Below are 24831 nucleotides of genomic sequence, written 5' to 3' on the forward strand. Positions count from 1 at the left end.
ACAGTGACTGTCAGAGTGTAAATACCTCTATTTTTGAAACTGAAACAGGTAAAAATCTGAAGGAGTTTATGAGGCATGAGAAATGTTAATCCAGTGCAAGATAGTTCATTTTCTGAGGATTGTGATCCAGGAGAGCCACATTGGTAATTTTGGTGTTTATGTTATGTTTGCTTTTAGTTCTAATTTAAAAAAAATAAAGTGGATGCACTATTCTCTAGGTTTCCATGCAACTTTTAACACCTTATAAAGGTAGTTATAAATTTCTATTTGTAGAGTGAAGATTTTTCCCTCTTGCTGTGGGACTATTTCCCTTGGGTTTTAAAAATAAAATTGTAAATTGTAGTCTGAAGATACTGTGTCTTTGAACAGGAAGTTGGTTACTGCATGACTTCCCAGGATATTTTCTACATTTCGCTTTTTTCCTCTGACTTTGATATTGAAAGAAACATTCAAAGTGCACTTCTATCATTTATTAGTGACCCATTTGTTTTGTTTTCTCCTCCTGTCCTGAAGCCCCTTGTCCCCCTCAGAACGTACACGCTGATGGTGTTGGTGTCACCGCCTTTGTATCATGGGAGCCGAGTAACCTCACAGTGTGGTATACCGCTACGGCACAGGGGAGCGATGGACACACAGCCACCTGTACCACATCCAAAACAAACTGTCTCATCCCAGATCTTCACTGCAGCCAAACATACAACATCTCTGTCCTCGCATTTGGTGAAACCTGTAGCAGCTTCCGGAGCTCCCACTACGAAATTCATACAGGTAAATTAGAAAAAAGCCAGTCAGTGATGTAGTGGCATCAGCATCGAACTTGGAGGCCAATGGTAGCGGTTCGAATCTAGCCAGCCCCTTACACGCTTTCCATCTGTGCTGGGATGAGTGTTGAGGCAGCAACATGACCCCGTAAAAAACAGACAAATGCTAAGGAAATGGCAAAAAAAATGCCTCCCAATGCGCCACAACAGCCGAAGAAGAACAGCAAGAACAAATTAGAAAAAGAGGATCTGTTTCTATTACATCTTTCATCTAAGCGCATTTCATAATTGTATGTCTATTATTTATTAAAAAATTCACTGGCAAGACCAACATTTATCAGTTCCTCCCAGTTTCATTTGGGTAGGTGCTCTTGAATTCCCTTTTTAAACCATTTTCTTTTCTCTGCTGAAAGCACTCCCACAGTAATATTCAGCAGGGCTTCCAAGATATTAACTCGGCAACGGAAAAAAAATGTATTTTCATGGTCAGGATGTTGTGCGAATTGAAGAGGAACCGGGAGTTGTTGATACACATTGCAGCCTCAGAGTGAACTTGTGATAGACAAAGTGAATGTTTATGATGAAGGATGGGATGCCATTCCAATAGATTGCATTGTACGAGATGGCATCAGCCTTGTGAGCTGTTGTTGTTGCCAGGCAGTACAGAGAGAGCCTTCAGTTCACCACTCATTGTAGATGGTGGTTGCTAGATGTAAAGTGAAAGTGATGTTTGCTATAGTCGGTGAGTCTAGGGCATGATCTCAGAATAGAAGGATGTCCATTTAGAACAGAGATAGGGAGGAATTTCTTTTGCCAGAGGGTAGGGAACCTGTGGAATTCATTGCCATAAATGGCTTGGTCATTGAGCATAATTAAAGCAGAGGTTGATAGGTTGCTGATTAGTCAGGGCATCAAAGGTTACAGGGAGAAGGCAGGAGAATGACATTGAAAGGGATAATAAATCAGCAATGTTGGAATGGCAAAGCAAATCATGGGCCAAATGCTGCAATTCTGCTCCTATATCTTATGGTCTATGTGAAGTTTCCAGCTTCCAACTTACTCTTATCGCCACAACATTCATATGGCTGGTCCTGTTGAGTTTCTGGCCAGTGGTGACTACAGCATTTTGGTGGTTTTCCTTCAGTGAGGGTAATGCCATTGATCATCAAGGAGAGATGATTAGATTACATCTTTTTAGAGAATATCTCAGCATTACACTTGCGTTTTGCAAATGCTGCTTTCTGTTTATCAGCCTATGACTAGAAATTATCCAGGCTTACTGCATGCAGTTGTACACGATTCACTTTTCTGAGAGGTAGAGATGGGATTGAACATGGTGCATTTCCTAGCAAGTATCCCCATTTCTAACCCTATGATGGAAGGATGGTCATTGGTGAGGCATCTGAAGATAGTTAAACCTAGAACATTGTCCTGAGGGCCTGAAAAAGGTGTAATGACTTCCAGCAGCCACAAACTCCCTTTTCTCAAATATAACTCCGGTCATGAGAGAGCTTCACCTTGATTCCAATTGAATTTAGTTTTAACGGGAATGTTTAAGACCACTTTCAGAAGCATTTTGCATCATTAAAAAGGCTGGTTTTGAAGTGTAGTAACTGTAGGTAATAAGCCAATGAGTTGCTCACATCAGAGTCCCAAACAACAACACAATTTGTGCAACACTTTTAGCATTTACAATTACTGGCTGAGGAGACAGTAATTATTTGCAGTGGACTGGTCCTGCTTTTGTGCACCTGCAAATCAAAGGAATTTTATGCTTGGATGCAAGAATTTCATTGTTGTCTCTCTCCTAGGCCATATTGGCTATTCGTGCGCTAAGTTCTGAAGCATGTTTTCCACCCTAGAGCTGTGATGTTGTCATCCCTTTCCCAGTGCTCGCGGCCTTTATGCAGTGGGAATTCAATTTTGCTGAAGAAGGAAGCTGAGATGGATGGCATCTCTTTTTAATAATGGCTGGAAGTTGCTAAACTTTATCTTTCCAGATATACTAGGCTTTGTCAATATGGAGAAAAAGAGGCTCTGTCAATATGGAGAAAAAGAATATTCTTGGTTTCGGCTCCTCTCCATTTTTTAAAATTGTCCACTACCATTCAGGACTGGATGTGATTGTTCCACAGCTTTGAGCAGGTCATTTGATTGTAAGATCACTTCAGTCTGCTGCACCATTTATCAGAGACACATGGCTCCAAGTCCACCTTAACTCCTTTCTGATGATTGGCACAACCTACCTGTAATCTTGCACTACTCCGCAGTCCACCAGTCATCTTTTTCACCACTGCCCTCTCCTCCTCTTTATACTGGCCATGTCACCTCTCCACTCTCAGTTCTGATGCATCAACAATTCCCTTCTTCTGGCAGATGCTGCTCACCCCACTGAGTTCCCCAGCAGATTCTCCAGAATCCAGCATCTGTAGACTCTTGTGTCTTCGTGGTCCTGTGTGGTGCTTTCACCAGGAAGATAGATTAACATAGGTGCCCCTTGTGGTTTTCATGGCATGTTCTATTCATTGAACCAGGGTTCGTCCTCAGGGAAGTCTATGAGATTACAGATCTGGGTTGATACCCATTTCTTAGCTCCTAGAACTGATGTGAATCATTCCTATTTAATACTGTTAAAGAAACGCGGAATATGACAGAGAGCATTATCAATTGGATATTGGACATTGTCTCCACAAGGACATTGCAGACAAATTTCAGACAGATACAACTGCAAAAGAGAGATTGAGTATGAGATTAACTAGTTTATCACTTCATGTTAATTGCCTTGACACCTGCCGCAGCCCCATTTGGTTTTGAGTCAGGGCTGTTGTAGATGACTATGTTATGGGCCCTCCCACCCTAAGTGCTTCTTCCAAACTTCTCAACATAAAAGAGTATGCTGATCCATGAACTAGGAGAGGAAAGTGAGTGGTAATTAGCAAGACACAACCCAACATCATGAGACCTCATGGACATTGTGTACCTACTTTGATGGATACACCAGAGTTCTGCTGTATCCAATACATCCAACTGTAGAGTCGGATGTATCCATTAATAGTAAAGGAGAGCTCTGAAGCAAAGTGCATAAAGTAAAATTTTACTTCACTTAAAACCCAAGATGTTTGTGAGGAGAACTTTCCAGGGTGCTTTGAGCTGGATATACCTTTGTCATATTCAAACCCGGTGCTTCAGTTTATCCAATATTATTCATATGATGTTTTAGCATACCAACTTGACCTAAGAAAATTGCTTGCTGCATGTTTGAAGCCATATATAGACCAGACTGCACAAAGACAACTGATTTTCCTACTGGAGAGAGTTAGTGAACCAGACAGATTGTTATCGTATTCTAGATGTTTCATATGACTATTCTTAATGATAGTTTTTTTTAAATTAATTCCAGATATTTTAATTGATTACTTTTAGTTGCTGAATGCCACAGTAAGACTCAAATTCATGTCTCTTATCATTAGTATGGAACTTCAGACCTCTCATCTTGTAACAGAACCATGTGTTATATTCACTGTTCATATAGAAAGCACTGAGAGATTAAATATCTGTGGATATGGACCATAACCTATCAATGACTCGAGCTAGAACTTGTTCAAATGATTACACAATAACATATGAGTTGGCAACATGTGGAATATAAAGGGGACAGATTCACCAGGACTATTTAAGTTCATATAAAACATTAGGAAGGGCTACTTCTTAAGATTTTTCTCACATGAATTTTTTAATTGCAGTATTTCTGTTTCTATAGCACCTTGTGCTCCAGATGAAATCGTCGCCAATGTGGACTGTAACTCCAACAGAGTGGTAGTTTCATGGGGCCGGACTAATGGAGCAAAAGAGTTCGATGTGACCGCCGAGGGAAGTGATGGTCATACACACTCACACAACACAACAGAGACACGCCACGAAATGCTGGATTTACACTGTGGACAGTCCTATAACATAACCGTAACAACACTGAGTTACAGCCGGCATGGCATTTCGAGTACTTCCATCCAAATACAAACTGGTAAATACAGCTAATCTTTAAATAGCATATAGCAAGGAAATAATTTTATATTATTGTGCATATTTTGGGCCAGTAGGAAAAATTATATTCCAAGTAACACTGTTCATTGCTGAGAATCTAACAACTGAGTTAGGTTCTGATTCAAATGCAGTATCCTCCTGGTCACATGACTGCCAGAGCAATGCTATACACTATGATTTTTCCAGGCATTTAAAGAGTCATGGCTTTAATACAAGTGATACAAGGGCTCAAATCTAAACCTGCATATACAGTCTCTGTTGTAACAAAAGGTAATATCTTCAGGAGATTCCAGAGTGCATGTATATACAGACATCACTCACTTCTGTAAAGATGTTTAGAACAGACTGACAGATGAAGTCTTGTATTTCACAATGAGAGGTTAAATGTTTAAGTGTGAACAGCAAACATTTTATGTTATTATTTTATTATGCCCATGTTGAAGGTGTCTTTGAAAGTTAATTTGTTGAACTCATAGTTGTGATTCCACAGATGTAATTCCTCTCTATTTTTTCCTGCCTTTGTCCTAATGTGTGAACTGTAGGAAAGCATTTTCAAACCCCCTTCATTTAAAATATTCCCGCTGGTACAGACAATGCAGTGTTCTGTGTTGCAAAATAATAACATTTTCAAAAAGTTGCTTGGTTATCAATTAAACACCCTATTCCCAAAGTTTTGAGGATACCTTTATGGATTCGTGAGAAAAAAGGAAGACCGTTTTAATGAAAATGCATTTTAAAAAGCTGTCCCATCCAATGTACTAATGCTTGTATAGGTTGTTTAATTGCTTAAAGTCGGCATGACTCTATGGTTGTATAAAAACAGAAGCATAAGAGGTGTGCGAGATGCTGGATGATGGAGTCACCTTGACAGAAAACAGCCTGCATCATTTTATACTTGCCCTGTTGTACCTGTTGAATCTGTAATCGTTTCGCTCTGCTTTTGTGTTATCTGGCATGAGGAAGCCAGCTCCATTGGGAATTTGTTCATCAATCCCTTTTGACCAGAGACATAAATATTGATTTCAACATAATGTCTGCGATGATGAGTTTGAGAAATAAGGAATGAGAATAATTAAAATTATTCAGTCATTGCTAAAATAAGTAAGTAAATATCTATTCACATATTTAGTGAAGCATCTAATGAATGATGCATTAGAGCCCATAGATCTTAAAGTAAATATTTGGTAAATTCACAACGATAGTTGATCCTTTTGTCTTACATTCTTTTTGATTTCCAATCTTATCTTCAGTCCCTTGTGAGCCACAGAATGTCACAGTACAACTGGATTGTAACCTCAATACAGCTCTGGTTCTGTGGGACGACAGTAAAGGAGCACTGTGGTACACTGCCATTGCAGAAGGAGCTGATGGGAGCATTGTGTCATGTGGATCGTCAGAAGCATCATGTGGAATACCCGTGTTACTCTGTGGCCAGTTATATTCTGTGTATGTTGTGGCATCCGACAAGACTTGCAACCATTCTCTGAGCTCAGTGGTTGAAATTCAAACAGGTAGTTTATTAACTGATGCTTCATTGTCACAGCAAGGTACGCCAACCAGTGTAGATTTTAATGTGTTGACAAAAGACGCTGGAATTATAATGAACTTTGTTAATAGTGTATTTACAATTATTATTTTTCCTAGAAATTTAATATCTCATACCTATTTGTGATAAATTACCTTTGGCACTAATCTGCACATCCCCTTGATATCCATGTCTTCTGTCAATCCATGTCAGACAACTTCTCTCTTTTCTGCTTTCAGCATATTTTCTAACCACAGAATATCTCTCTACACAGGCAGCAACAGTTAGTCACGTCGTCTCTTCTCAGTTGCAACAAAGTTTTCATTATTTTGTTGATTAAATCCTCTCAACCACCAATCTACCCATCTTGCTACATTTTCTTTTCAAAATTCACTTAATTTTCTCCAGCATTCTTTTCTGGGACACCATAATATATCCCTTCGGAAAAGCCACGTGCATTTCATCAAGAAAGTAAGAATTTACATACAGTATATGCAAAATCCAAGAAAAGACTTACTACTCATCAAGCCTACCTCACAAGCACAAAGGCCAGCACAATTTAGAAGTAACTATGAAGCGCAATAGACTTGACTGTTGTTCGTACAACAACAATCTAAACTGGACTTTGTTGAAAGCGATGATTGTTCACAATAATAACCATACGAGATTTGTTAATGTTGCACGTCACATAATTCATTCACCAAAACCCTCTCACTGGTGAACAGAAGAAAGGCTTACAAACTGAATGCTGTTTTGGATGCATGTACTTCAGCTGAACTGAAGGTCGGACATAGCCTTTATCTATCCTGTTTCTCTCATTCCTTCAGCTCCTTGCAGACCTCAAAATGTAAGCACCTATTTGAACTGTGCAACGCACACGGCATCAGTTTGGTGGGAGGAGAGTGAGGGGGCAGTGTACTATGCTGCCATGGCAGAAGGAATGGAAGGAGACAGATACTTATGCAATACAACGGAAGCAAACTGTGAGATCGCAGGCCTCCCATGTGGCCAGACGTATAACGTAACTGTGTTAGCGATGGACGAGAAGTGCACTAGTTTACCAAGTCAACCATCTGAAATTCAAACAGGTAAAATTTTGATTATTCTTTTTTTTTTGAAAACCAACAGAACAGGATCACTAACAAATAGGAATAACATGAATTAGCATAGGTTTATATAATGGATAGGTGTTACGCTAGATATTTGGTACAAAATTATTTATGAACCTTTTAAACCAGCCAGATGTTAATCCATACTCTGCTTCCTCTTTCTATAGCACCTTGTATCCCACAGAGTGTGGTAGGTCACATCAACTGCGAGAATAACACTGTCTCAGTGTTTTGGGATCCCAGCAATGGCTCAGAGTCATACCACGTAACAGCACAAGGGACCAATGGCCACTGGGCCTCCTGCAATACAACAGGCACTGAATGTGAGGTCTCTGATGTGTACTGTGGACTGTATTACTACATAACTGTACAGGCAGTCCGCATGAAGTGTAACAGCTCACACAGCTCTGCTCTGGCAGTTAAAACAGGTAATTCTAGTCAAAACTGTATATTAAAATTCTGCAGATATTCTCTTTTGCATCTAACTGTTATGTGGCTGAATATTTGTGCAACAGTTTCAGGTTAAGTTCTTTCTTCTTGCAGTACCGTGTGTCCCCCAGAACGTCAATGCTTACATGGACTGTGATTCTGGATTTCTGTCAGTCTCCTGGGAGTTCAGTGAAGGTGCATCATCATACATTGCCACTGCAGAAGGAGGTGACGTGCAGCGATGCAGCGCCAACGATACGCTGTGTGACATCACTGACCTGTCCTGTGGAGAGACCTACACTGTCACAGTCCTTGCGCACGATGACACCTGTGACTCTGCTGAAAGTCCTTCCATCACAGTGAGAACAGGTAACTGCTGGGTCGTCCAATTTCTGAACACGAACTCTCTATCAATCATATGAACAATGATTTCCGATGTGGCTAAAATATTGTTCTAAAAATACACTTGATTGAAGATTTCAGTTGAATAAACAACTTCATCTTCTTTGTAACTCCATGTGTTTGCCAGATCTATACTGCTCTTCACCTGGTCTTCTTGCTTTTTTTGTAGTTTCCTGCATCCCACAGAACCTCGATGTCCATGTAGACTGTGACACAAACGATGCTTCAGTACTGTGGAGCCACACTAAAGGTGCAGTCTCTTACTCGGCAACAGCAGAAGGAAGTGATGGGCACCCAGTTTCTTGCGAGACAGCCAATGAAGAATGTCAGATAACCAACCTACACTGTGGACAGGTGTATAATTTAACTGTGACAGCGCTGGATGGTGTGTGTGACACCTCACAAAGCTCTCTGTTTGCATTCAGCACTGGTAGGTGTCTTGAATTAGATATTATCAATATACCATGTTTCCAGTGGTAATATTAGCTACTTATTTTCTGTTGTAAAATATCTGAGACCTCTTATTGGGACAAGGAGCATGGATATTTAAAAGTAACTGGGAAAAGTCACAACTGATAGCCAGGTATAAAATGTAGAATTTCTGAAAAGTAGCAAGGTATGAGGTGTGTAGATAGGATAAATACAAGCAGGCTTTTTCCACTGAGGTTGAGTGGGACTACAACCAGAGGTCATGGGTTAAGAGTGAAAGGTGAGAAGTCTAAGGGGAACATGAGGGAGAACTTTTTCACTCAGAGGGTCGTGAGAGTGTGGATGAGCTGCCAGTGCTAGTGGTGCATGCAAGCTCGATTTCAACGTTTAAAAGAAGTTTGGATAGGTACATAGAAAGTAGGGATATGGAGGGCTATGGTCCTGGTTGATGAGAGTAGGCAGTTTAAATGGTGTTGGCATGGCCTATCCCTGTGCTGTACTTCTCTATGACTGTAAAGCAATTTTAAAAGCAAGTTCCACAGAGCAGTTCCATATTAGCGGAAGACACAGCGAATACAGAACAAAAAGCTATTATTGTATGTTGCCTGGGTGTGGAGGCTGCTGTGAGGGAGAAGGGTCTGCAGGAATGTACAAGAAGCCTAAAGCCTATGAGTGTAATCTGAGATAAGGAAGAAGAAATGTTTTCTGAAATAGATTGGAGTGAGACTATGGTAGGATTTGAATTAATAATGAATGCATGACTGTAATTTATACTTCACCTGTTATGGCCACAGGATAACCCAAAGCAATTTACATACAGTATTCTGGGATATACTTTTGGATGGAAAGACACTGGAGAATAGTGATAACAGGAATTGTGGTGTGGAATTATGTGCTGCCCTTTCTTCTAAGGGGATACTGTCTAAAGAGAATTGTTTATTGTAAAGCATTTTCAATGGAGCAGACATGATCAGTATTCTTACTAGGATTATATTGGTACTGGTTTATTATTGTCACATATACTGAGATACAGTGAAAAGCTTGCTGATGGTAGGTCAAGTCGTTACACTGAGCATTGAGATAGAACAAGGTTAAACAGCAACAGAATGTACAATGAAGTTTAACAGCTACAGAGTGCAAGATCATAATGAGGTCAAGGGACTGTTTCCTGCAGTCACATGCAGAGCAGTTGCCACAGCAAGCAATATTGTATCCAGGTAGGATGCTTTTGGTGCATCAATAAAACTAATTCTCAAAATTGATGTGATTGGAAATCAAGGTAGAAAGATGGACCAATATTGAGTTTCAGGCTCAGGGCCATGGTCCCTGAATACCAACACTTCCCTGGACTGGGTTATGAGAATGATTGGGCCTTGTTGAGGAGGCCTCAGGTACTCCTGAGGCCTATCTCCCTCACAGCCTTGTAGTTTTTGAATGAGTTACTGGTAGAGTTGGGTGGGGAGGTGGGGTAGCAGAGCTTTTCTTTCTGTCCAAGCTGGGATCCTTCTAAGAAAATTTCTTATTTCTGGAAATAAGAAATCTGAGATTCAGGCTCTTTAAAGACTTTTAAAATTGCTGAAAGTTCCTTGTAAAAGTATTAACCTTTTATAAGTTAATAACTTAGACATTCAGCAAGTGGTTCTGGCTAAGCAATTACTTTTCCTGTGTCATCCAACATGTACAGAGATAGATTCTGCGAGATGTAAGCCAAACAGAAACATAATAGAGATTTCAATAAAGAAATACCCTTTTTTCAAAATTCTTAATTCAATCAAATATGTTGATATTTTTTTTGCTGATAAAAAGCTGTAGAGTACCTATTGTATATTCTTCCAGCTCAGTAACAGCCAGTTTGTATTGTACACTATGCAGCCCCATGTGCACCTGATAACATTTCCACCAGTCTGAACTGTGACACCAGGAGTACGTCAGTGACCTGGGCGAAGGCTGAGGGTGCCATGTGGTACATTTCAACAGCAGAAGGACAAGATGGACACGTTTCACTGTGTAACACAACCGAGACGAACTGTGACTTTGTGGACCTGCACTGCAGTCAGACATACTCAATAACTGTAACGGCAGTGGACAGTGACTGTCAGAGTGTAAATACGTCCATTTTTCAAGCTAAAACAGGTAAAGTTTCTTTAAAAATTTCTTAGGGAGGGAAAGGTTACAGTGCTGTAGGGGAAAGGGTATTTTATGAGATCTGTGATCCAGAAAGGTCACACTAGTGACTTGTATGTTTATGGAGATGCCTGTTTTGCTATCATTCAGTTGTAGTGTTGAGTGCTATGACCCTGAAGTTTCTATCCGGCTTTGAGCACTAACACTTTACGTTCATGGTAAAATAGCAGATCTTTTCACTTTCTTCCCTTCAAATATGAAGGAGCCCTTCTTGTGCCTTGGCAGTATAAGTCCCAGCTAGAGATTACAATCAATATTGAATATTGTATTCCAAAGCCATATCTGGTTATAGCATGATTACTGGGGGATCTCATCGCTAAGTGATTATTTTATTAGCTCGCTATCAAAGAGAAACACTATGCAAAGCTGTGGTAAACCACGTTGAGGTTATTTACTTTAGGTACAAGACGGATGGATTTCTGAAAAGGTAAACACCATTTACTAAAACGCACAAATTAAAAGCATTAAGATTAGGTGACATCTTTGGAGATAAATTCAGTTAATATTCCTAGCCCTTGATGAAGCGAATGGAATGTGGGAAGTCTGGAATGGTGGCATAATGCTCTGAATGCAGCACATTCCAAGAAGTGCAATCAATGCTGGGATCTGTCTGAGCTCTGTTTATTACAATTCTGATTGGAATTTTTGACATCTCGGTCCTTCTCCACTGTGTATGAACCTTGAGACACAGAGATCTTCGATTTGCTGATGGATTCAGGGGGGCAAAATTAATTGCATGCTTTCCTGTTGGACTGTCTGTAAACTCAGCCCCCAACATAACAGCAGAGAGCTGCCTCCCATATCCTGTGTCATATCGGAATCCAAAATCCAATTGAGTTCATTTGGCTTGTAGACCAGGGTTTTAGTGGGCAATGAAAAAAGAAAATTTTGTTTTTAAAATGGGATTGCTTTAGTTTTAATCATTTCTGCATAAATATGATTTTAATTGTTTTCAACACATTTTCTAATATTTTTATTGTTTTACATTTAATTGTTTTTAAATATTTTTGAGTATCAAAATAATCTAAAAATTGATTAAAATTCATATCAGCTCCGATAGAAGCCAAGGCCCTCAGCCCTGCACCATCTTTTATTAGGAACTGTTCAGAGCAACTTGGGACTGGGTTCATAGTTCTATAATTTCTAAGGTCCAGTTCCCACCTAGACCATATCGGTGGGATCAAGGTTGTGAGCAATTAGCAAATTAAGACCAAGTACAGTATATGTATCTGAATATGGGTGGTATTGGGTCAGGGGAACCAGAGCAGCATGATATAGCCTTACGCTTTGGCTTACAGGTTGGATGGATAGGTTAAGTAGGTAAAGTGCAGCATAGATTCACTAGGATAATACTGGGGCTGAAAGCTAAATTGTGAGTACATGTAGTAAAACCATATTAGGATAATGGAATTGAGGTGCTTACGGTGTACAAAGGAGAGAAATAATTTCTATTACAGGTTGAGTACCCCTTTTCTGAAATTCCAACATCTGAAAACTTCCGAAATCAAAATTTTTTTGAGTGCTGACATGACATCACAAATGAAAAATTCCACAAGGTGCTGGGAAAATTCCCAGCTGATGCGTAGGTCTCTGTGCACCCCAGACAGTTCTGAGAAGCGACCTTACATATGTAATGAACAGAAGTTAATGAAAAATAGAAAAACATTGCATGAAGATCTTGATTGTGTATTGGAAAGAGTGGATTAATCAGCATCGGAGTTAACATATGCCGCTAAGCATGATCATGAAACAAATGAAGATCTTTCTCAATAAACTGAAAATTGAAGGTGATTGTGAATATTCAGCAGGCTGGTTGCAGAAATTTGAGAAAAGACACGGCATTAAATTTTTAAAGATTTGTGGTGATAAAGCACCTGCTGATCACGAAGAAGCAGAGAAATTCATTGATGAGTTTGCCAAGATTGTTGCTGATGAAAATTGAACACACTGAACCAGCTGTATCAGTACATGTGTGTGATAAACAAAGACTACTTACCAGTAGCACATAAGTTCAGAGTCAGAAATTATGGCAATCCAAAGCTATCTCATTATATATACCAAAATCCAAAAAATTCAAAAATCTGAAACACTTCTGGCCCCAGGTATTTCAGAATAGGGGTACTCAACCTGTAATAAAAGCAGAGCTTTCCAGAACATTCAGTTCCCACAGCATCACTGGGGAAAAAAAATACAATTAACACCTCAGGTTGAAGACCAGTTGTCCAAACTGGGAAAGGGAGAAAACGGGTCAGTTTTAAATTGCAGAGAGGGTGGGTTCCCCCCGCCCCCCTCAGGTTTTCTGTGCCTTTAAACTAACTTCCATTCCACAGTTCCATTGGAGGGTCTCCAACCTGAAACCCGTTTTTGTCCACAGATGCTGCCTGACCTACAGGGTGCTTACAACAAGTTCTAATTTTATTTCAGATTTACAGCATCTGCAGCATGTGTTTTGATTTTCAATAATTCTCAGTGAACTGGGTGTCCTGAACAATGGGAAGTATTATTAGCATAGAAGGAAGATATACAGGAACATGACCAGAAATCATTATTTCCACCAGTAACGTGAAATCTGGATCTCTCTCCCCTCGGACTTTGTCGAAGCTAGATATACTAAAATTACCAAAAGCCTGATTGATAAATTTTTATTATATCTGAATGTAAAAATGTGTTCAACCAAGATGCAGGTAAGCAGCTGCTAGTTATAAGCTTATGTCTAATTCAATAATAGACAAAGCTCAACTGAGTTGAGGGGCTAAGGTCCTTCTCCCACGCAGTGCTGTATATTCACCACTGAAGTGCCTCAACATTATCACTAATTCAGGATCTTTTGTTTGTCTCCTTTCCTCCCCTGAAGCCCCTTGTCCCCCTCAGAATGTGCAAACTGTTTGTGCTGGTGTCACTGCCTTTGTAACATGGGAGCCGAGTAACCTCACATTGTGGTACACCGCTACGGCAGAGGGGAGCGATGGACACACAGCCACCTGTACCACATCCGAAATAAACTGTCTCATCCCAGATCTTCACTGCAGCCAAATATACAACATCTCAGTCCTTGCATTTGGTGAAACCTGCAGCAGCCTCCAAAGCTCCCACCATGAAATTCGGACAGGTAGTAAAAGAAGAAAGAGTCTCTGTATTTAACAGCTTTCATTTCCTCAGGATATCGTGGCAAACTTTGCAGCGAAGGGATTAGTTTGAAAGTGAAACTGTCAAAGTCAGGGCAAACTGAGCAGCCAAGTTAAATGCAATAATGTCTCATTAGCAGCCAATTTATGTATTGTCGTTAGTGTGTGTGAAGAGAGTCGTAGAGGGGCAACACCCCGATGACACAACAACGAACACTTTTTTGGATAAGTTATCCAACATCTTGAAACAAATTCAGGGAATCTGGCTCATTATCCTGACATTGTCCCCTGATAATTTGCACATCACCAATTCATGACATGGGCAACCAGCTCCGCATTGATCTGTCAGCCTGTTCTGCTAGTTTCCTTGTCTCTGCTCTGTAAATGTCAAGTTGCCAAACTTCCAGAGGATGGAGAAGAGGTTGATTTGAATGGAGTGATGAAATATATGTCATTTGGACCTATGGAACAATGTCCTATCAGCTTAAGGACTTCTTTTGCAGCTGTTCACTGTTCTAACTAAGAAGATTCAGAATCAGGTTTAATATCACCGGCAAGAGTCAAGAAATTTGTCATTATGTGGCAGCAGTACATTGCAGTACATAATAATAAAAACAATAAATTACAGTAAGAAATATATATATATATATATATAAGTTAAATTAGATAAGTAGTTCAAAAAGAGACAAAAAGTAGTGAGTTAGTGTTTATGGGTTCAATGTCCATTCAGAAATCTGGTGGCAGAGGGGAAGAAGCTGTTCGTGAATCATTGTGTGTGTGCCTTCAGGCTCCTGTACCTCCTCCCTGAAGGTAGTAATGAGAAGAGGGCATGAGAACTGGGCTTTATTTGGTTCAATAAGTACCCGACTTTCAAAGAAACAGCCGCAGATACAGATTGACTTAATTGAAAAGGGCATGAGTCAGTCCAGGGACCTGGAGCTGCCTTTCTTCAGCATGGATGCAAGATGCTCTTCTAGGTGGTGGCAAGATTTTAATCTTATCCCCAATGATTTCACCCCCCATTAATGCAAACGCTCTTGTACTTTTCAGCATTTCTCTGTGGATTTTTCTCTCAGAGTCCTTCTATCTCTATCTGACATCACTGAATCAAAGATTCGGTGATCAAGGAAATCAAACTGAAAGCTTAGGATTCAAACTGAAAGCAAACCAAAGGTTTTAATTTCTTTGGATCTAGAATATGTGGACATTGTTGTGGCTGACTTATTAAAGATATTTGAGCTCTGTGACATACTGGCAAGTGATGTCTGTGCCATAGGTTTTAATGTTTATAATTCCTTTTCCACAGCACCATGTGCCCCAGATGAAATCATTGCCAATGTGGATTGTAACTCCAATAGAGTGGTGGTGTCCTGGGGAAGGACTGGTGGAGCAACCTCATTCGATGTAACTGCAGAAGGCAGTGATGGTCATATACGCTCACACAACACCACAGAGACACGCCATGAAATGCTGGATTTACACTGCGGACAGTCCTATAACATAACCGTAACAACAGTGAGTTACAGCCGGCATGGCATTTCGAGTACTTCCGTCCAAATACAAACTGGTAAGTAACAGTCAGCAAGGAAATAATTCCCATGTGTATTCATTTTGTGTTTCTGCAGGACAGCGGGAATTGATATTTACTTGTATTTTCTAAATAGCACCCTGCATTCCTGAGAATCTAACGGCTGAGCTTAATTGTGATTTGAACACAATATCCTTCTGGTGGGATGAGACTGCTGGAGCAAAGTTATACACTGTGACTGTTCGAGACAGTCAAAGAGTTACGGCTTTATTCAACACAAGTGATACAAGGGCTCAAATCCGGGACCTGCAGTGTGGTGAATATTATACAATCTCTGTCCTAGCAACAGATGACATCTGCAGGAGGCCCCAGGGAGCAGTGGTGAATGTACATTCAGGTAAAAGTTTGGTCTCTCGTCACCTGAAGTGCAATGTTTCACTGGCAATATTCAGATTGTTGTTTTCAATATTATTAATAATTCTTTCATTAATTATGCTTGCTTGAAAGTTAATTTTATAACTTCTTAAACAAACTATTTTAATGCAGGAATATGAACCCATTAGCACCTTTCTTAATAAGCAAGTTGCAATACAAACCAACTTGCAACAGTCATTTTGCAGTTGAAGTTCAGCCCAACAGGTACTTCTCATCATGATCCACTTCAGTACAGGGCTGTTTCCCCCTTGTATTTTGTGCATGTGGACAAGTTATCAACATATGTGGTGCCTATTAGTTTCTTACTAACTGAAGTTGGATCAAATGTTTGCGACTTTCAACCTTCATGTTTAACTCTCACTAAACTGAGGATTACATCAAACTTAGTGAATTGTATGTGCTTAAAAATGTGCCCATGGGACTTGAGATTACATTTTATAAATCAGCCCAGTCATTCTAATGCATTACAAATCTTGATTTCCAGCAGCTCTGAGCACAGTACAAAGCCACCATGCACAGCTATCTTCAGGTCGCAGATGCCACAGTCCATGACCCCGATGTTGTGTCAGCTTTTTGAGGCTGAAAATGCAACTGGCCTGCTCCATGTGCCAAGTGATGTCCACGTGGGCATTTGGGTGTTGTTCCTCCCCATCCCCCTGCCATTTGCTATGATTCACAACCTTCTCCCCCACACCACGCTTGTTTTTCAATAAACAAGGATGACTCAACTTGATGATTTTTTTTTTCTGTCAGGTGAATTTGTTCTTAGGCTGAACAACACCTGTTTTGTGCCCCTAAAGTGGATGAATCACAGTTTCTACGCATCAGTGCCTGAGGCCTTTAGTCTGGCAACTCTACAGTGGAAATCCATTTAGATTTATATCCAGCTCCATTGCAGATGTTCCCATGGACCCAACAGGAGAAAGTATTATTCCGGTACCATATTCGCATCACAGAGTTATTTCCAACATTGCTTTCATGGCTTTGCAGTATTTTCATGAATCCTGATTCTGAGCATTTCTAAACTAACCATCTGTCATCTGCCACAGGAAATGAGTAATGCTTTTTAATTGGGATATCATTCTGGACAAATGTTAGCTTTTTGTCCCTAGTAAAATTTACAGAGTTCTGAGTCATATTATATGGCTGGGCATGTTAGCATTTAGTTACTTCTTTGAGAATTAATTTCAGACATAAATAGCGTAAGGAGTTAGAGCAATGCAAATAAAAATATTATGATAAAGGCTCTGTTTATCCTTCTAAAGGATGAGTTGCTGAAATGTACATCACTGGCTCGGATGAAGCAGAATGAATCTATTTGCCTCTTTAAACCTGCTCATCCATCTGCTTTCTCCATAGAACTCTGCAAGCTTTTTTTCTTTTAATGCATATATTCAAATCCCTTTTCAGACAATTCATTCTAGATAATAATAAGTCTGAGTAAGACCATGTCCTCTTCTCCACTTGACCCCTCCCCCAACATCCTCCTCCTGATTTGTTTGTGTCTCTCTTTTGCCTTATAAACATTTATGTACTTCTATAGAAAAAAAAATCATTGAATCTTCTTCAACTTCCACTCAAGGCCTTGCAATCCATGCTCTCCCTGTGTAAAAAATATATCTTACTTCCTGTCCACTCCTTTACCATTTATCATAAATCTGTCTGATTGTTACCCTCCTCCCAGAACAAATTTTCCTTACTTTTTCTGGCAAAATCATTCAAAATATTACTTCCCAGCTCCATTTACAGTCTGAAAGAGAGCCATATCATCCTCTCCAGTATCTTGATGTAACTGAATTCCCTTGCCCCGCCTATTAAATCCTATTAAATCTCCCCTGCACCCTCTCTTCGAACCTCATAAACCTTTCATAATCCTGAAACGGATTCAGTACTCCATTTGTGGCTGCACCTATAATTTATAAAGTTTAACTACCTTCTTCACTTTTCTACTCTACAAAATTATGAATACATCTTCAAAATAACTTTCTTCATGACTTCATCCATCCACTTATTTACTTGGTTACGGTTGGTCCAATGGCATGATACCCAATTTAACATTCAGCTTTATTTTCAGTCCCTTGTGACCCACAGAATGTGGAAGTACAACTGGATTGTAACCTCAATACTGCGCTGGTGTTGTGGGACCATAGTGAAGGAGCACTGTGTTATACCGCTTTTGCAGAAGGAACTGACGGAGCCAACATATCATGCAGCACATCAGAAACATCATGTAGGACACCCATGTTACTCTGTGGCCAGTTATACTCCATATATGTTGTTGCATCAGATAGCACGTGCAACCATTCTGTGAGTTCAGCAACTGAAATTCAGACAGGTAACTCACTATTTTTACTACTTGCTGTGACACACTATCCAAAAAAATAAGGCTGTCATGTCTATCCATCATTTTGTTGCTGCAGTTTGTTGATATCATATTGGTGACAGTGATTAAATTACTGGATTTGGTATCTAGAGGCAGGTTCAGTGATTTTGGAGACATGGGTTTGTCATCCTCTAGAACTGCTTGGGAATTGAAACTGAAATTAGTAAATAAATCTGGGATAAAAATATTGTCCTGATAAGGGTGGGCATGATTAATTTGGTTTTTCAGAAACAGACATCTGGTTACTTATATCCTTCGAGGATGTGAATCTGCCACAGTTACTGTGTCTGGCCTATGTGGTCGTTACTTAGCCTCTGAAATGAACCACTCCATCACTTCAGGGACAGATATGCATGGACAATAAATTACGGGCTTACCAGTGTCGTTCATTTCTCATAAGTAAATAAATTAAAATGCTGTACAATAAACATCAGCTACTCAGCAAGGCTACCTTCACCATTCATTAGCAGTGTGACTGCAATCCTTATCTTTCCACCAAAATATATCACCTCACTGTAATTCATATTGTATCTGATACAGGTCTTCCAATTTGTCAGACTAATTACTGTAGATTCTGTCATAAGGCTGACAGTATGGATACATGGATGATGCTTCCCTTAGCTGGGGTGTTGAAAACCTGTGGTCTTTGCCTCAGATTAAAGGGTCAACCATTCATCACTGAGTTGAGAAGAAATTTCTTCTCTCAGTGATTACAGTATCTTTAGAATTCTTTAGGATCACCAGGAGGCTCAGTTTTCACTGGTGCTGTAGCATGCTCGTTTACAATTACAACTACTTGTAAAATTTGTTTACAATTCCTACTTGCATATTCATATCTGTGAATTTATATACAAAGCTAACAATGTGTCTCCATTTTAAAATCTATTCCTCCAGCCCCCTGCAGTCCCCAGAATGTAAGTGCTCACTTGGACTGTACAACACACGCAGCGTCAGTTTGGTGGGAGGAGAGTGAGGGGGCAGTGTACTATGCTGCCATGGCAGAAGGAATGGAAGGAGACAAGTACGCATGCAACACAACAGAAGCAAACTGTGAGATCGCAGGCCTCCCATGTGGCCAAACGTACAATATAACTGTGTTAGCGATGGACAGAAGTTGTACCAGTTTACCAAGTCTAGCTTTTGAAATTCAAACAGGTAAATTATCTTTTAATTATGTGAAAAACATGAAGTAGTCTATTGTCCAAATAACTTAATCTGTTATAATATCTCAATTTTAGTATGTACTGTATATGCATGATGTATGTCTCAAAAACAAACATAAAACCATCATAAAATTACTACATAATAAAACTTAATATCTGGGATCCCAGCTACAACACAGGATGATTCAATACCATTACTTATTAGCAAACAATGCATTCCACTGGATATTTCATTGTACAAGTGACAAATAAAGAAAATCTTTAGCTTTTCTATTTGTTGAGGTTATGGGATTTGTTCAGCTAGGAGCTGACAGCTGTTTGTTGGTGTTGTCATATATTCTTATTCTTGGACAACAGTAGAATTCAGAGGATGTACCACAGATTCTGGTTAATTGGGACACATCGGGACAAGTATGTTTTGGCTCAATTAAATAGTAGCCCCATTTAGCTGGTTTCATGGAAATAGTTAACGAGGTATAAAAAAGACAATTTTCCATTTAACTAAGTAACAAATTATGTATTTAAATGAAATACAGAACAAATTAAAACACTACCAATACTACAACAGTACTATAAAACTCTGTATTTCCTAGTAGTTATCAATGGAGGAATTAGCATCTATGGAAAAAAGTACAGTCAATGTTACGGGCCAAAACTACGACTATTTTTTTCCATAGATGTTGCTTGACCTGCTCCAGCATTTTGTATGTGTTGTTTGGATTTCCAGCATCTGCAGATTTTCTCTTGTTTGTGAATGGAGGAATTAAACCAGTGTGTGCTGCCAGGTTCCTTTGATGAACAAAATCAGTATGCAGACACCTATTGCAGGTAATGGACTGCCTTCATACAATGCTGTCAATGATTGCAAATCTTCAGTTTCATTCTGACATTCAAGATGATTGTCGATACCTTCAAATTCTTTGCAGTTCCTAACTTGCTGAAGTAGTGAAACCGTTTCATTTTAACTTCCGGCTATTTCTTGTATCTCCAAGCGTGAATACTGGAAACTGCTGTGAGCAAAACAGTTCTGAATTGTCTTACGCCTTTTTCTCGCCAACTGTCAGTGACAAAAGTCACTGCTTTTTGAACACAACCACTTGCGACTGATGTTATTTAAAAATTGTTTGCTCTAAGTAAGGTGTAGAGATAATGGCCACACAAGTGCACACGTCTGCTGCTAGTTAGAAACTTTTTGGCAACACCCTCTCGTCAGATTTAAGCGGCATAGTGTCCCAAATAAACAATGGGAATCCTGGCTATTCTCTCGATCAGTTTTTGCTCTTTAAGAGCTATCTCAAAAAAGTGGCAGCCCCAATTAACAAATGGACCAATTAACCAGAATCCACTGTATTTACAAAATGTTGAGCTGTGTGCTCCGTGCCATAAAAAAAAACATAGCGAGCCAGAGTAGTTACTCCATTAAATAGAAACATAGAAACATAGAAAATAGGTGCAGGAGTAGGCCATTTGGCCCTTCGAACCTGCACCGCCATTTATTATGATCATGGCTGATCATCCAACTCAGAACCCTGCCCAGCCTTCCCTCCATACCCCCTGACCCCCGTAGCCACAGGGGCCATATCTAACTCCCTCTTAAATATAGCCAATGAACTAGCCTCAACTGTTTCCTGTGGCAGAGAATTCCACAGATTCACCACTCTCTGTGTGAAGAAGTTTTTCCTAATCTCGGTCCTAAAAGGCTTCCCCTCTATCCTCAAACTGTTGCCCCTCGTTCTGGACTTCCCCAACATCGGGAACAATCTTCCTGCATCTAGCCTGTCCAATTCCTTTAGGATCTTATACGTTTCAATCAGATCCCCCCTCAATCTTCTAAATTCCAACAAGTACAAGCCCAGTTCATCCAGTCTTTCTTCATATGAAGGTCCTGCCATCCCAGGAATCAATCTGGTGAACCTTCTTTGTACTCCCTCTATGGCAAGGATGACTTTCCTCAGATTAGGGGACCAAAACTGCACACAATACTCCAGGTGTGGTCTCACCAAGGCCTTGTACAACTGCAGTAGTACCTCCCTGCTCCTGTACTCAAATCCTCTCGCTATAAATGCCAACATACCATTCGCCTGCTATACCTGCATGCCCACTTTCAATGACTGGTGTATAATGACACCCAGGTCTCGTTGCACCTCCCCTTTTCCTAATCGGCCACCATTCAGATAATAATCTGTTTTCCTATTTTTGCCACCAAAGTGGATAACTTCACATTTATCCACATTAAATTGCATCTGCCATGAATTTGCCCACTCACCCAACCTATCCAAGTCACCCTGCATCCTCTTAGCATCCTCCTCACAGCTAACACTGCCACCCAGCTTCGTGTCATCCGCAAACTTGGAGATGCTGCATTTAATTCCCTCATCCAAGTCATTAATATATATTGTAAACAACTGGGGTCCCAGCACTGAGCCTTGCGGTACCCCACTAGTCACCGCCTGCCATTCTGAAAAGGTCCCGTTTATTCCCACTCTTTGCTTCCTGTCTGCTAACCAATTCTCCACCCACACCAATACCTTACCCCCAATACCGTGTGCTTTAAGTTTGCACATTAATCTCCTGTGTGGGACCTTGTCAAAAGCCTTTTGAAAATCCAAATATACCACATCCACTGGTTCTCCCCTATCCACTCTACTAGTTACATCCTCAAAAAATTCTATGAGATTCATCAGACATGATTTTCCTTTCACAAATCCATGCTGACTTTGTCCGATGATTTCACCGCTTTCCAAATGTGCTGTTATCACATCCTTGATAACTGACTGCAGCAGTTTCCCCACCACCGACGTTAGGCTAACCGGTCTATAATTCCCCGGTTTCTCTCTCCCTCCTTTTTTAAAAAGTGGAGTTACATTAGCCACCCTCCAATCCTCAGGAACTAGTCCAGAATCTAACGAGTTTTGAAAAATTATCACTAATGCATCCACTATTTCTTGGGCTACTTCCTTAAGCACTCTAGGATGCAGACCATCTGGCCCTGGGGATTTATCTGCCTTCAATCCCTTCAATTTACCTAACACCACTTCCCTACTAACATGTATTTCGCTCAGTTCCTCCATCTCACTGGACCTTCTGTCCCCTACTATTTCTGGAAGATTATTTATGTCCTCCTTAGTGAAGACAGAACCAAAGTAATTATTCAATTGGTCTGCCATGTCCTTGCTCCCCATAATCAATTCACCTGTTTCTGTCTGCAGGGGACCTACATTTGTCTTTACCAGTCTTTCCCTTTTTACATATCTATAAAAGCTTTTACAGTCCATTTTTATGTTCCCTGCCAGTTTTCTCTCATAATCTTTTTTCCCCTTCCTAATTAAGCCCTTTGTCCTCCTCTGCTGAACTCTGAATTTCTCCCAGTCCTCAGGTGAGCCACTTTCTCTGGCTAATTTGTATGCTTCTTCTTTGGAATTGATACTATCCCTAATTTCTCTCATCAGCCACGGGTGCACTACCTTCCTTGATTTATTCTTTTGCCAAACTGGGATGAACAATTGTTGTAGTTCATCCATGCAACCTTTAAATGCTTGCCATTGCATATCCACCGTCAATCCTTTATGTGTCATTTGCCAGTCTATCTTAGCTAATTCACGTCTCATACCTTCAAAGTTACCCCTCTTTAAGTTCAGAACCTTTGTTTCTGAATTAACTATGGAGGGTATTATGGGCTGCCTTAAATATGGAACAGATCACCTCATGTTACCTCATTGCTCCAGTTAGCTGGCATACTTTCAGGCAGCTAGTTCAACATTCTGTATTGTTTAAATATTAGTAACAGAACTGCAATATTAAATACTCAGCTGTTTAAGGATTCTTTCTCTATGCTTTCTCCATTGTACAGTACCTTGTATCCCACAGAATGTGGTAGCTCACATCAACTGCAAGAATAACACTGTCTCTGTGTTTTGGGATCCCAGCAATGGCTCAGAGTCATACCATGTAACAGCACAAGGGACCAATGGCCACTGGGCCTCCTGCAATACAACAGGCACTGAATGTGAGGTCTCTGATGTGTACTGTGGACTGTATTACTACATAACTGTACAGGCAGTCCGCATGGGGTGTAACAGCTCACAAAGCTCTGCTCTGGCAGTTAAAGCAGGTAACATGTGAAGAATTGGAAATCACTTATAAAATTTACATGTATTATTTGCAGTGTTGCCTTTTATGTACCCTTCAGCCTCTATTGATAAATTTTCTTCTTGCAGTACCGTGTGTCCCCCAGAACGTCAATGCTTACATGGACTGTGATTCTGGATTTCTGTCAGTCTCCTGGGAGTTCAGTGAAGGTGCATCATCATACATTGCCACTGCAGAAGGAGGTGACGTGCAGCGATGCAGCGCCAATGATACGCTGTGTGACATTACTGACCTGTCCTGTGGAGAGACCTACACTGTCACAGTCCTTGCGCACGATGACACCTGTGACTCTGCTGAAAGTCCTTCCATCACAGTGAGAACAGGTAACTGCAGCGAAGAGCAATTTCCTGCAAAACTATTGGTCACACTAATCTTTATTTCAGCATCATACTGCTTGAGAAATATCCTCAAATGCTTTCTCTCAATCTGACGTTGTAAGGTACAGTACAACTTGTGGGTTTAAACTAAGCCTTTTATTTAAGTGGAACCTTATGAAGTGGCAAAGCATTTACTTATCTGTCTGCCTGTTATTAAAAAAGCCACTTCCAGATGTTTCAATACTCACAATACAAGTCTTTATATGGGGAGGAGTTGGCCACAGTGCAGGAATAGACAATTCAGCCCATAATGTCTGCAGTGACCATAATCCCAATTTAACTTACACATCTGGCAGCACGTGTTCCATATCCCTCATTCCCTGCTTGTTATGTATCTGTCTTAATGTCTCTTAAACATTTCTATTTTATCTGTTTCCACTACTTCCCTTGGCAGAGATTTCTGTTCACCTACCACTTTCCACCTATAAACGTTTTACTTCAAAAATTTCTTTTAAACTTTCTTATCACACATTATGGCCATGCTCTCTAGTATCTGATATTTTCACTCTGGGAAAGAGACTTTGCAACGACACCATCTGTGGTTCTCATAGTGTTTGATACTCATATCCGGTTGCCTCTCAGTCTCCAGCACTCCAGAGAAAACAATCCAAGTTTGTCTAACCACTCCTTAGAGTTACATCTCTCTAGTTTTGGCAACATTCTGGTGAACCTCTTTTGCACTGTCCCCAAAGTCTCCATTTCCTTCCCGAAATGTGGCAATCAGAATAGTTTGAATGTGGTCTGACCGAAGATTTATACGGCTGCAACATGACTGCTCAACTTTATACTCA

At 40.2% G+C, this 24831-nt stretch overlaps 1 protein-coding gene and 1 long non-coding RNA gene across 2 annotated transcripts; both read left to right on the top strand.

The window, feature by feature from the left end:
• The first annotated feature begins 8162 nt into the window (after positions 1–8162).
• Positions 8163–10620, top strand: LOC134355147 (uncharacterized). Its single transcript, XR_010019963.1, has 3 exons — positions 8163–8234; positions 8437–8697; positions 10569–10620. It is a non-coding gene; the product is annotated as an uncharacterized LOC134355147 (long non-coding RNA).
• Positions 10621–15445: 4825 nt separating this feature from the next.
• LOC134354518 (fibronectin type III domain-containing protein 7-like) lies at positions 15446–24598 on the top strand. Its single transcript, XM_063063440.1, has 7 exons — positions 15446–15572; positions 15670–15930; positions 18043–18303; positions 19246–19506; positions 23365–23625; positions 23732–23986; positions 24531–24598. The coding sequence occupies exons 1-7, from the start codon at positions 15473–15475 to the stop codon at positions 24596–24598; spliced, it is 1467 nt and encodes a 488-aa protein (XP_062919510.1). The 5' UTR covers positions 15446–15472.
• The last annotated feature ends 233 nt before the right edge of the window (positions 24599–24831 follow it).

Source organism: Mobula hypostoma, chromosome 12 (genome assembly GCF_963921235.1).
Source record: "Mobula hypostoma chromosome 12, sMobHyp1.1, whole genome shotgun sequence".
NCBI lineage: Eukaryota > Metazoa > Chordata > Chondrichthyes > Myliobatiformes > Myliobatidae > Mobula > Mobula hypostoma.

Excerpts from the sequence above, each read along its gene's own strand:
- LOC134354518 (XM_063063440.1), top strand. The coding sequence starts at position 15,473 with ATGCTGGATTTACACTGCGGACAGTCCTATAACATAACCGTAACAACA. Across the intron at positions 15,931-18,042 it reads AGTGGTGAATGTACATTCAG|TCCCTTGTGACCCACAGAAT; the intron begins GTAAAAGTTTGG and ends CTTTATTTTCAG. Across the intron at positions 23,626-23,731 it reads TGCTCTGGCAGTTAAAGCAG|TACCGTGTGTCCCCCAGAAC; the intron begins GTAACATGTGAA and ends TTCTTCTTGCAG.